Below are 10,782 nucleotides of genomic sequence, written 5' to 3' on the forward strand. Positions count from 1 at the left end.
AGACTTCATGCTGACCTCAGGGACACTGGGGCCATTCAGTCAGTTGGCAGCAAAGTGGAGACCTGCCTCACATCTCGGATCAAGTGTGGCCTGCCAGCTTTCTTTAAGCTGCACATCCTGCCACGATCTCGCTGGACCAGCGGCTTCTGTTGGTGGAAACAAGGGAACAATGGTGGCTCAACAGTGGAGCAGAGGCCCGTCTTCACTGACAGAACCGTTGGGAGTTCAGGCCCTTGATAGTGTTAATAACAGCCTCTCCACTCGCCGTGAGTTTCACTTCAGTCTCTTATCACACACCCCTCTACACAGCATGTGCAGCATCATATTCCCCCCTCCCTGTTGGGATGAGGTCATGTGCGACGCTCACATTTGTCATAATGAATCCATTCATAAACGTCCAAATTCCCATGATTGAAATGTAGAATAGACAAAACTAAAAAGCCAGAGTCACAAGCGCAGCCCGCCGTTACCCAAAAAGCCAACAAAAGCATCTGTTTGCTTTGGTTCAGGGAGGTTTTTCACTACACAATGTCCAGGGTTTCCACCACTCTGGATGGACTTCAAAGTCTTATAACACTGAAATTCTTATACAAATATTTTCAAGACATTAAAAGAGCTTTAGTTGAAATAAGGTGATATAAAAACTTGAATATTGCCACCATCGTGATTTATTTATTTTTTAAATATTTTTATTTTGTTAAAATCTTTGCAGCTTTTTTTAGGCTTTTTCACAAATTCATTTGCAAAGGTCCTTATTTCCTGTCATTTTCACCACATTTTTTTTTAAACCTGCCACAAATAAAGTTATTTTTGGCCACAACAAAAAACAGCAAAAATAAAATAAAATAAAATAAAATAAATTCTTGGAGAGTGCGAGATATAAAGACACATAACTCAATGAAATACTTCAAAATATGATTTATTTGCATGGCTCTGCATTAACAGACGTCGGTGATGCGTCTGAGGGAGCTGATCCGCATGATGTTGCTGTTGGCAATCTCCCTCACGTTTCGGCGCTCCCCGGGTCTCACCAGGATCATGCGACCTCTGAAGTTGGGCTGCTCGAAGAGCAGCCAGTGGCCTTCCAAGACCTCGATGGACTGGCAGTCGTGCATGTACAGGCTGTCCTGGATGGACTCGCAGTCCTCCATCAGCTCCTGCATCTGGCCGCTCAGGTTCTCCCTCTCATGGATCTTGATCCGGAATAGTCCCCTGTGCTGGAAACGGAGCGCAGCGGTCAGTGTCACCGGAGTGACGGCACTCGCCTGTCCACCTACCATGGGGATCATGCGACAGGAGCGGATGGTGTCCATCATCACGCCCCCCAGGATCCCGATGCTGCTGCTCAAGCGCTGAAGGTCAGAGATCTCCCCTCGCCTGAGGAACACCTGGTTGCCCATGAAGCTGGTGCGATCGAAGCCCACAAAGCAGCCGTTCTCCACCCTGCAGGAGTTGACGCGGTTCAGGTGCATCATGATGTCCGAGCAGTCGCTGCTGGTCTCATAGGAGCGACCCTGGAAGTTCCTCTCCTCGAAGAAAATAATCTGAGGGAGAAAAAGAGAGTCAAACCACCGTACATCTGGGAAGGAGACACGGAGGGGGGTGCTGTTACCCTGGCCATGGTGGTGGTGTTTGGTCACCATGCCACTTGTGGGCTGCTTTTATATGGGACCGGCTGCCAGCTGCTTTTGTGCCAGAAGTGCTGACTCAGCCGCGGCCTGCATTCTTGCGCTACAAAAGCACTCAATGTGCATTATGGTGTGTTAAATGCATTTTCAGAGTCAAAGGACGAGTCAGAGCAGAAACTATTTGTACATTTTTTCTGGAACTGCTCCTTTTCTTCCCCGTCTGAGTGGAACCACCTGGACCCTGTGAGCACTGTAATAAAGGCAGAGGGGCGGCGGGCGTCTCGGATGAGCGTCAACTTGGATGAGGCTTCACATGTTCTTCTTTTTCCTTCCATGGAGTTTGGTCATGAGTGTGACCTCAGGGAGAGTGGAGTCCTGGTGTCCTCTGAGTGGCGACTGCTGGATCACAGACGGCTCCAGATGTTTCACCTGTGATACCTGATGCTTGCTGCTGCCATGCTGTTAGAAACCTGTGAGTTTGGAGTCAGTCAGACGGTTGTTTTTCCATTTTCACATGTGACATGTCCAAGTGCTTCCAAGTCCATCGGTCCTCTTGACCTGCCTGCTTCCAAGTGCATCTGTGATGCCACCCAATGCTGTGACTAAACACAGCTGTAAATGGATGTAATGAATTCAACTGCATTTTTATTGTATGTGCCAGACAGAGGTCACACTTTTTTTTTTTTACCAAGGAAACAATTACTAGTAGCAGATTTGGATCAAGATTTACCAACAGCAGTTGGTGGCCTCTGAAAATATGGCCGCTATTTCATGAATAAAATGAATCATTTGAGTGTTTTTTTCTACAACTCATACACCTTTTTAAAAATTTTTTCTTTTGCGAGGGGCAGAGGTATTTTCCACCTTGTTTTTATTTTTACTCATATCTTTTCTGAATGGTTGAGATACTTCATACGATTGGTTTGAATTAACGTGATCAATCAAAAGAAGCAAACTTGAAAAACTTTACTTTACTAATTTAATTTTTAATTTAGCTTGTTTAATAGCGTTAAGACACTGGGAGGCGGAACATAGATGGCATCACTATTGGTGTTTTACACAGACACCCATGGGAGCTGAGAAAGGGTGAATAAAGAGTGGGGAATAAAGAGACTGTTGGGGACATCAGTTTTTCTGGCCAACTTTGCCTCATGCCCTGGATCACATATACGCCGTACCTCAGTTTAAATGATCAACAATGACGTGAGTTTCATCTATGTTTGGCGTGTAATTTATGATTTCTTTCTTTGTGAACACACGTCATTATTTGGACTACAAATCCCACGTGGCATGTGTGACGTCACAGCGGAATCTGACTGCTTCGCTGATAAGGCAGATGCTCAAGGTACGAAAGCCAGACGCCAGCAAACATTAGCTGACTCACAGTCACCCTGTAGCGCTTGTCCCGCGTGCAGGCTCTCACTCGACCGACCCTAAGTGAGAGCCTGCCACCAGCACTGTAGTTTGCTACTACATATCACACAAAACCTAGAGTAACTTTCGCTGCCAGTCAAAAGTCAGTGCTCTCACTGCATTAGAATGTGTCTTTCAAATTCACAGGTTCATAAAACAACCTTCATCTCCCTATTGACTGATATTTTTTTGTTCACTTAGGTCCTTTCCCCCATGTTCTCAACGATGCAGCGTTTGTCCAGGATCAGTCCGACATGTACGGCTGCTCCATGATGGACCTAAATGTGTTGTGGTGGGATTTCAAAGTATGGCAATAATTCCAACAAAATTTTACTGTGGAAAACAGAACAATAATTAACAGGAACAAAGAAAGAAAACTGATAACCGCATGAGAAGAAAGAACAGAAATAATTAGCGATAAAATATGAATTACCCAGAAAGTATCTGCTTTATCTAAATGGCTTGTTAATATCCCTGGGTGACATATCTATCTATATAATATGACTGATGATGATGAACCAGAATCCTGCAGGTTTTTTTTTTTTTTTTATTCAAGTTAAAGCACGGTCCAGTTCTGTGATAGGTAGGATAGGTAGGTAGAGAGGTTTAAGTCTGAGCCATGAAACCTCTCTCCAATACTCCAAGTTGTTTTTTTTCCGCTCTCATTTTAGCCTGCTTTTCTATAAAACCGGTCCTATTTCTGTTTCCAGACCCAATGAATTTGATCTGACGTTTGGTGATTATTGTCTCTCTGCATTTCACCCATAAATTACAACGTAAATCATAATAATATATGTGTTATATATGTGTTGTTTGTGCTACCTTCTTCAGATGTATCCATACTTTGCTCAGATTATCAAAAATGACTGAGATAAATAATCATAACAGTAATGTATGTAACAATTACAGTTGCAACACAGGTGCATTTTTCATACATCTCCTCTCGTTATTCAGAACGGCATCGTTTACGTAAGCGGCACTGGCCCTTTAAGAACGCCGTCGTGTTTCATGAATGAAACGTAACCATTCATAAAAAACACAGAGGGGCGGGCGTCACAGCGCTCTTGCCGCGGATTGGTGGTTTTTGACTGGCGTGTGCTTCGCCCAATAGGAGTGGAGCAGAGCACTTTCCCTGGCTGCGGAGCTTAAGGCTCCCAGTCCCCATTGAGAAAAATCCACGGGACCTGGAGGGGATGTAGGCCGCCCTCGGACTGCGCCTCAAACCCTCGGAACACTTCACCCCGCAGGTGAGTGCTGCATGGCTGCTCTCAGTGCGCCGCTTGACGTTTGCCATTGTTGCGCTGCATCGCCGCGGCTGTTGGTGAGGGAGCGCGCCGCGGGAGCCGTACGCCATTTTCTGGCTGTCAAGCGTTGCGTCCATTTCCCTTTGCTCTTCTCCTGAGCAGAGACACACTAAACTGGGACTACGCTGCTGGGATGGACTACTTCTCTTGAGATTTGAAATGTCGACAGCCCCCCCACCCCCTCCATCCCCCGCGCTGCCCCTTCCTCCCACTGTTGCTGTGGAGATCAAGTTTCACTTCAAATGTGGGACAACAATAAGCTACTGCGCCTGCGCGCCACACCGAACTTCAAAGTTACTCACGTTTGCGTCAACACCCGGTTCCCAGCATGTTTAAAGATCAGTCACGTGATTCCACGCGCGTGAACAAGAGATCTGGATGTGAGCAGAAGATGAGATGGACTTTATTTATGGCACGATGGAGACCTTTGACAGTCATCGCAGCTGAAACGGAGTGAGAGGTCAGCGGGAAGCAAAACAAAGGGATGCGGATCTTTAACTTGCAATTTCCATCCATGTCCAGCTGTGGAATGAATAACTCTGGGCCTGAACAGAAAAAGAGTCTGGTCCTGTGGAGGTTTCTGCCTGTTACAGACAATTTTACCTTTTCACAGCTACATCATCGTTGGCTGTTTTTTTTGTCATTTTCATCAAAAGGAATCTCATCCCATCCCTAAAAAACATGAAACGATATACACTAAAGGTCAATAATAATAGAACAATACTGCAGACAGCGAGGTTTCATTGTCTCATGCAGCGTTACGGATCACTTGGATCACAGTGTCTGAGGGACACTGTTTAAACCGGTCCTCTCCTCCAGCATCCTTCCTGTAAAGGACAGGCATGTCGCCATGGTGCTTGCAGCAGAGAACCAGGCAGTGATGGAGGAGGAGAGCCTGGCATGTAGCCCCAATTTAAAACCAGTCCGGCAGATAGTTCAGGTGTCCAACACCTCCCATTGGTCTAAACTGCACTTGAACATACGTCTGCTGTGATGAATGCGCGTCTGATTTCTCTTGTCATCTTTCACCAGTGAAGTGTTCTCCATCATGGACGGCTTCTATGACCAGCAGGTTCCGTATCTGCTCGACAACGTGAGTGATGATAATTCCTTCTCAAGCACAAGCCTTTCCACTAGTGATGTCCTGATTTTCAGAGGTCTAGATGGCGCTCTCGGTTTAAAAATGACGCGGTTGCTTCAAATGAGCTGTTCAAGTCCAAAGATTTTACAGCAGACAGTGCCATCTGGTGGCCTCTGAAAATCAGGACACTGTGTCATGAAACTCATCCTCCCTTCAGTGCTGCACCGTCAGTTATTAGGAAGCATTGAAGTGAATTCTGGGGTTTTCAGTGTGGCAGGGAGGAGGCTGAGGTGTGTGCGACTGGCAGGATCAAGAAGTATCTGCATGAAGACCTGGCTCAGGACACCGAGGGTGAGGGAGGGAGCGGAGGGGGGACTCCGTCTCGTCTTGTCTGCTTCATGTAGAAGGGTTTTCTTCATGCTGCTTTTCAGACCTGTTCCATGACCTGAGTCAACTCCAGGAAATCTGGTTTGCGGAAGGTGAGTGAGGTCTTCTCGGTTTGGTGCGCACCAACTGCGCTCACGCTCCGCTTCCCTCCGCAGCTCCAGTTCCCGACGATGAGCAGTTTGTCCCGGACTTCCAGTGCAGCGACTGTGAGTGCACGTCCAGCATGTCACCTCGGCCTCGCTCAAGCAGACCTCCTGAGCCTTGCCAAACGTTTCCCTGCTCTCTGATCTATTTTGTTCTGGCGGTGAGACTGGAGGCTGTGGCATGAGGAAGCCATCCTAGTGAACCTTCTTTAGAACCTTCCTACAGAACTTCAGATCACCACCAAATTTGAATCTTCAGCTCCTCGTCCTCTTATCAGGCTTTGCTGAGAATTTCATTTGAATGTGTTCAGGTCTTTTTGAGCGATTTTGTTAAATATCACCTTATTAAATACCACCACCGGAGTTGACTGTGTTGTGCGTGTGCCGCAGTGCTGAGAGTCAAGTGTGAGCCCTGCTCCCCCAAACATGGCTGCCGGAGTCCTCCAACTGACCAGTGTCTCTACAGCTGCAGGTGCGTGATGATATGAACTCGTCTCCTATCTGGTCGCTGACCTCTGACCTCCCTCCTCAGCAATGCAAAGAGCAAGCCCACTGGGCCTTCTGGTGCCAGCCGTCCTGCCACTCACCCGTTTCCCCCGGTGCTACACAGCGACAGCCCGGCCCACCTCCCTGCTCCCTCCCACTTTGGCCGCCCGCATTTGGACTTGAACCATCCAGTCAAGTCCTTCCAGTCGGAGCCGAAGTGAGTGGTCCTGACCCTTGCCTGACCCCCTGCCCTCTGCTGATCCTTTGGCTCATACTCAGGTTCCAGCGGCAGATGTCCGAGCCCAGCCTGTCCATTGTGTCGACCGAGAACACCCCGCAGCCGATGTACCCCCACTCCAGCGCCGAGCGCCGCCCACTCTATCAGCGCCACCTGTCTGAGCCTCTGGTCGCTCCCGGGCAACCAGGATTTAAACAGGATCATATGGAGCATCACTACTCAGAAGCTGCTCAGAGTCAGACCCATTTCAATCACGTCACCATAAAACAAGAGCCCAGGGATTTTGGCTTTGACCCAGGTGTGTCTCCGGACCAGACCTGTCTGGTTCTGTTGCCAAGGAAACTCAACCTTTTTGTCTTCCAGAAGCACAGACCTGTCAAACGTTGTACGGCAGGGTCCAGTTCCAGAGTCACACGGGTCAGTTTGAGCATCACTCCTGCAACCCGGAGCAAGTTGATGGTTCTGAGTTGTGTGGCTTCTCACCTCCAGGGTTTGGTCCAGACAGGGAGCCTCACATGTTCTACGATGACAGCTGTGTTGTCCCGGGGAGACTGGAGGGTAAGACCGCAGCCCCAGGTCCTGGTCAAGACCGTGGCTTCATGACTGTGTGTCCGCAGCGAAAGTCAAAGCGGAGGGTTTACCGTACCAGCGCCGCGGCTCGCTCCAGCTCTGGCAGTTCCTGCTCACCCTGCTGGACAACCCTGCCCACAGTCACCACATCATCTGGACCGGGCGCAACATGGAGTTCAAGCTGATGGACCCCGAGGAGGTGAGTCACGGGCCGGTCCCGTCTAAAGAGGACCGCTGAAGTGTGTTGACTCGCTGGCGTGCCCGCGGCCAGGTGGCTCGTCTGTGGGGGGTGCAGAAGAACAGGCCGGCCATGAACTACGACAAGCTGAGCCGTTCACTGAGGTACTACTACGAGAAGGGCATCATGCAGAAGGTTTGTGCCGTGGGGCTCCAGTGTGCTGAGCGTGGGTCCACTCTTCTGATTGGCTACTTTGCTGCCAGGTGGCAGGGGAGAGGTATGTCTACAAGTTTGTGTGCAGCCCGGAGGCGCTCTTCTCCTTGGCTTTCCCGGAGAACCTGAGGCTGAGCCTGAAGCCCGACCCGGACGGCCCCCCACCACCCTGCGAGGACCCAGGTCTCCGGCTCCCCGGCCTGGAGGAGGAGGCTCCGTACCTGGGAGAACGGACGGAGCGTCGTGCGCAGGGACCCGTGTTCCCCGACTACCTGTTTTAGACTCTCACAAATCAACTCATCCAATCGCCTAAATCTGTCCAGGAAAGACTAAACGTTCAAACCTTGTTTTGGGGTGCGAGGACTAATATTTGAGCTGCATTTGTTGCCAACATCACGGCGTTCCCCTGGATGGCCGCTGCTGACCTCACGTCTGAGCTAAAATCTCTGGTTCTCCCGGTGAACCCTCCCCAGCTTTACGGACCAGCTTGTAGTCTGTCTTCGGGCATTCTTAGTGGAATTAATGTTTTTAAACTGAATATTTTTGGCAGCGTTTTTTTTCCCCCTGGAGCTGTTTTCACAGTATTTTTGATCCTGCAACGCTTTCTTACAAACCTACGCGATAGTTTTATGCCTTGTTTGCTTCAGTAGGTCAAAGAACTCTGATGACTCAGGGACCTGTTTTTGCGGAGTGGCTGTGCAGACTTGTGCCTGCAGACAAACCTTTGTAACATCGCCCCACTGAGACTATCTGTGCCTTCTGATCATCTGTACTCACAAAATAAACTATTTTACTCTTCTATGTCTGTGGGACTCGTCTGCTGAGTCAGCAAACACAGCCAAGGGAGAGGACGGCTACTGGAGGGGAAATGAGATGCCATGAAACAGTGTTGATGAAGCGGTAGGCTGATTTTCAGAGGCCACTAGATGGCGCTCTTGGTTTTTAAATGATCTGAATTAGTTGTTCTAATCTAAACATTTTACAGCAGACAGCACCATCTAGTGGCCTCTGACAATCAGGACACTGTTTCATCAACCCGGCAACACTCTTTCATGATGCACTATATTTCCAAATCCAAATGATGAGAATCCGGTGCCCTAACCACATTCCATGGCTGAGGAGCTGCATCCAAGCCGTACCTCACCAAGTGCAATGCAAAGCACCAGATGCAGTGGTGTAAAGCAGGCCACCACTGGACTATAGAGCAGTGGAGACGCCTTCTCTGGAGTGGTGAATCACACTTTTCCATCGGACAATCTGATGGATGAGTCTGGGTTTGGAGGTTGCCAGGACAAAAGGTGCCTTTTGGACTGCATTGTGTGAAATTTGGTGGAGCAGGAATTATGGTGTGGGCTTGTTTTTCAGGAGCTGGGCTTGGCCCCTTAGTTCCAGTGAAAGGAGCTTTGAATGCTTCTGGATACCAAAACATTTTGGACAATTCCATGCTCCCAACAGAGTCCTGACCTGAACTTGATTCACCATCTTTACATTAGTATGTGACCACACCAATGCACTTTTGGAAGAATGGTCAAACATTCCCATGAACACACTCCTCAACCTGGTGCACAGCCTTCACAGAAGAGTTGAATGGGATGGCACTTCAGTTCACACGTGAGTCATGGCAGGTGAGCAAATACCTTTGGTAACATAGCGTACCTCATCTGCCCACCATCACAAAGCAGAGCTCCTGGATGCCGTGCCATCCGGGCAGATGACGGGACACTGGAGGCAGCTTAACAAGACGCCTTTATTTAGAAAAAGAAAGGTGGTAGTTTTGCCTTACACACTCAGGTTCTATCTTACTGTTCTTTTTATAAATTGTAATATCTATGCATGCAGTAATGCATCAGCCTCTTTAGAAGTTGGTCTTCCACAGGAAAGAAAGAATCAAACACAAAGTTCCCCTGCAGAAGCAGATGAAGCTGCTGGGAGGCTTGGGAGAAGCTGGAAGCGATGTACAGTCTGCAGTTGCATAGAACAGCAGGTGGGGTTCCTCCGCCTCACATCAGCATGCTGCTTCCCTGTGCACCCGGGAGTGAGCTGGTCCTCGTGGTGTGCCCCGCTGTCCCCACCGCTCACAGCAGTTACTCCAGAGACGCCCTCTGCAGGACCAGGCCGCGCTGCTCCTCCTTAAGTGCTAATGCTTAATGCAATAAGCAGATCTGCATCAATACAGCCAGGTCAGAGGCCAGTTCTACTGCCACTGAAGAATCACCCTGCGAGAACGTCAACGTGCACCACGAGAGGCGCTGATGAGTCCTACCATTGGTGTCACCTTGGTGATGACGTGACCAGCGTCAGCATCACTGACTGACTTATACTGCCCCCGTGTGGAGAGTAAGCAAGTTGAATCGTGATAGCAAATGAGAAGCGATGGACTGTTAGAGAACGAAGCAGCATCAGGGCTCAGTAGGTGGCGCTCTCGGTTTTAGTTTTCCTTCAACTAGGGAAGCAAGACTGCCATCTAGAGGACTGTGACAAGGACAATGCTTCATGAAGCTTTGTCCTCATCACGTAGTGTGAGAGAGGTTTCTTTCCATTTCCCCAGGACCTGACAAGTGAAGACCCACTGCCGCCATTTTGATATTTTATATCATCTAATCTTCCAGTTGTCCTGGGAAGTGGAATATTCCCAGCTCCGCCCCGATGACATCAATCGATGTTGGATTTCCCAGTCGGTACCCGAGTACCCACCCCCAGTTTGCATTTCCAAGATGGCTACCCTGAACCTAAACAGGACGTTGACGAAAACACATTCCGCTAACTTGTACTAGCTCTTGCTCCTGCGACTTTTCTTCTTGTAAACCAAACGGAATGCATATTTATCAGGAAGTTGATTATGTTCGGACAGCGCAGGCTTCAGAATAGCCTTTGTTGCCATCGTCTTTTGCAGCCTCAATGACTGGAGCGCACTCAACACGCCTGTGACGTCTTTCCCGCTTCTGAGGGAACTGGAAAGAAGCTTAAATGCTGGGAGCCAACTTCCCTGGAGCCAATGGTTCGATGATGATAGAGAATACCTGGTGAACTATTTACAAGAACGTCACGTCTTGAGTTTTGAGGGAAGGACAGACGGGCTCTTCTACACAAGATGGCGACAAACCTCCCGTGTTTGGTCCAGAGAAGATGCTGCAGTTAGCA

The 10,782-nt window shown here is 48.9% G+C and overlaps 2 protein-coding genes across 4 annotated transcripts; one reads left to right on the plus strand and one right to left on the minus strand.

Annotated features, from left to right (window-relative positions):
- Nucleotides 1-938: 938 nt before the first annotated feature.
- LOC128752841 (gamma-crystallin M1-like) lies at nucleotides 939-10,667 on the minus strand. 2 transcript variants are annotated; one of them, XM_053854506.1, is made up of 3 exons: nucleotides 1,613-10,667; nucleotides 1,278-1,544; nucleotides 939-1,217 (listed from the first exon to the last, which is right to left on the minus strand). In XM_053854506.1, the coding sequence occupies exons 1-3, from the start codon at nucleotides 1,619-1,621 to the stop codon at nucleotides 939-941; spliced, it is 555 nt and encodes a 184-aa protein (XP_053710481.1). In that variant the 5' UTR covers nucleotides 1,622-10,667. The 2 variants fall into 2 exon arrangements, with proteins under 2 accessions (XP_053710481.1, XP_053710480.1); XM_053854505.1 differs by having other exon boundaries at nucleotides 1,278-10,667.
- Nucleotides 4,144-8,522, plus strand: LOC128752840 (ETS translocation variant 5-like). Of its 2 annotated transcripts, XM_053854503.1 has the most exons (13): nucleotides 4,144-4,288; nucleotides 5,378-5,438; nucleotides 5,696-5,777; nucleotides 5,858-5,905; nucleotides 5,969-6,019; nucleotides 6,347-6,428; nucleotides 6,489-6,659; nucleotides 6,722-6,978; nucleotides 7,044-7,097; nucleotides 7,170-7,238; nucleotides 7,298-7,449; nucleotides 7,522-7,623; nucleotides 7,692-8,521. In XM_053854503.1, exons 2-13 carry the CDS (start codon nucleotides 5,394-5,396, stop codon nucleotides 7,920-7,922), a joined length of 1,344 nt encoding a protein of 447 aa, XP_053710478.1. In that variant the 5' UTR covers nucleotides 4,144-4,288; nucleotides 5,378-5,393; the 3' UTR covers nucleotides 7,923-8,521. The 2 variants fall into 2 exon arrangements, with proteins under 2 accessions (XP_053710478.1, XP_053710479.1); XM_053854504.1 differs by lacking the exons at nucleotides 4,144-4,288; nucleotides 5,696-5,777 and having other exon boundaries at nucleotides 5,411-5,438; nucleotides 7,692-8,522.
- Nucleotides 10,668-10,782: the final 115 nt, after the last annotated feature.

The sequence above is a fragment of the Synchiropus splendidus genome, chromosome 1 (assembly GCF_027744825.2).
Source record: "Synchiropus splendidus isolate RoL2022-P1 chromosome 1, RoL_Sspl_1.0, whole genome shotgun sequence".
In the NCBI taxonomy this organism is placed as follows: Eukaryota; Metazoa; Chordata; class Actinopteri; order Syngnathiformes; family Callionymidae; genus Synchiropus; species Synchiropus splendidus.

Coding starts and splice junctions, on each gene's coding strand:
- LOC128752841 (XM_053854505.1), bottom strand. CDS start 1,643: ATGGTGACCAAACACCACCACCATGGCCAGGGTAACAGCACCCCCCTC. Junction 1,218..1,277: donor CCTGTCGCATGATCCCCATG/GTAGGTGGACAG, acceptor CTCCGTTTCCAG/CACAGGGGACTATTCCGGAT.
- LOC128752840 (XM_053854503.1), top strand. CDS start 5,394: ATGGACGGCTTCTATGACCAGCAGGTTCCGTATCTGCTCGACAAC. Junction 5,778..5,857: donor CCTGGCTCAGGACACCGAGG/GTGAGGGAGGGA, acceptor GCTGCTTTTCAG/ACCTGTTCCATGACCTGAGT. Junction 6,020..6,346: donor GGACTTCCAGTGCAGCGACT/GTGAGTGCACGT, acceptor CGTGTGCCGCAG/TGCTGAGAGTCAAGTGTGAG.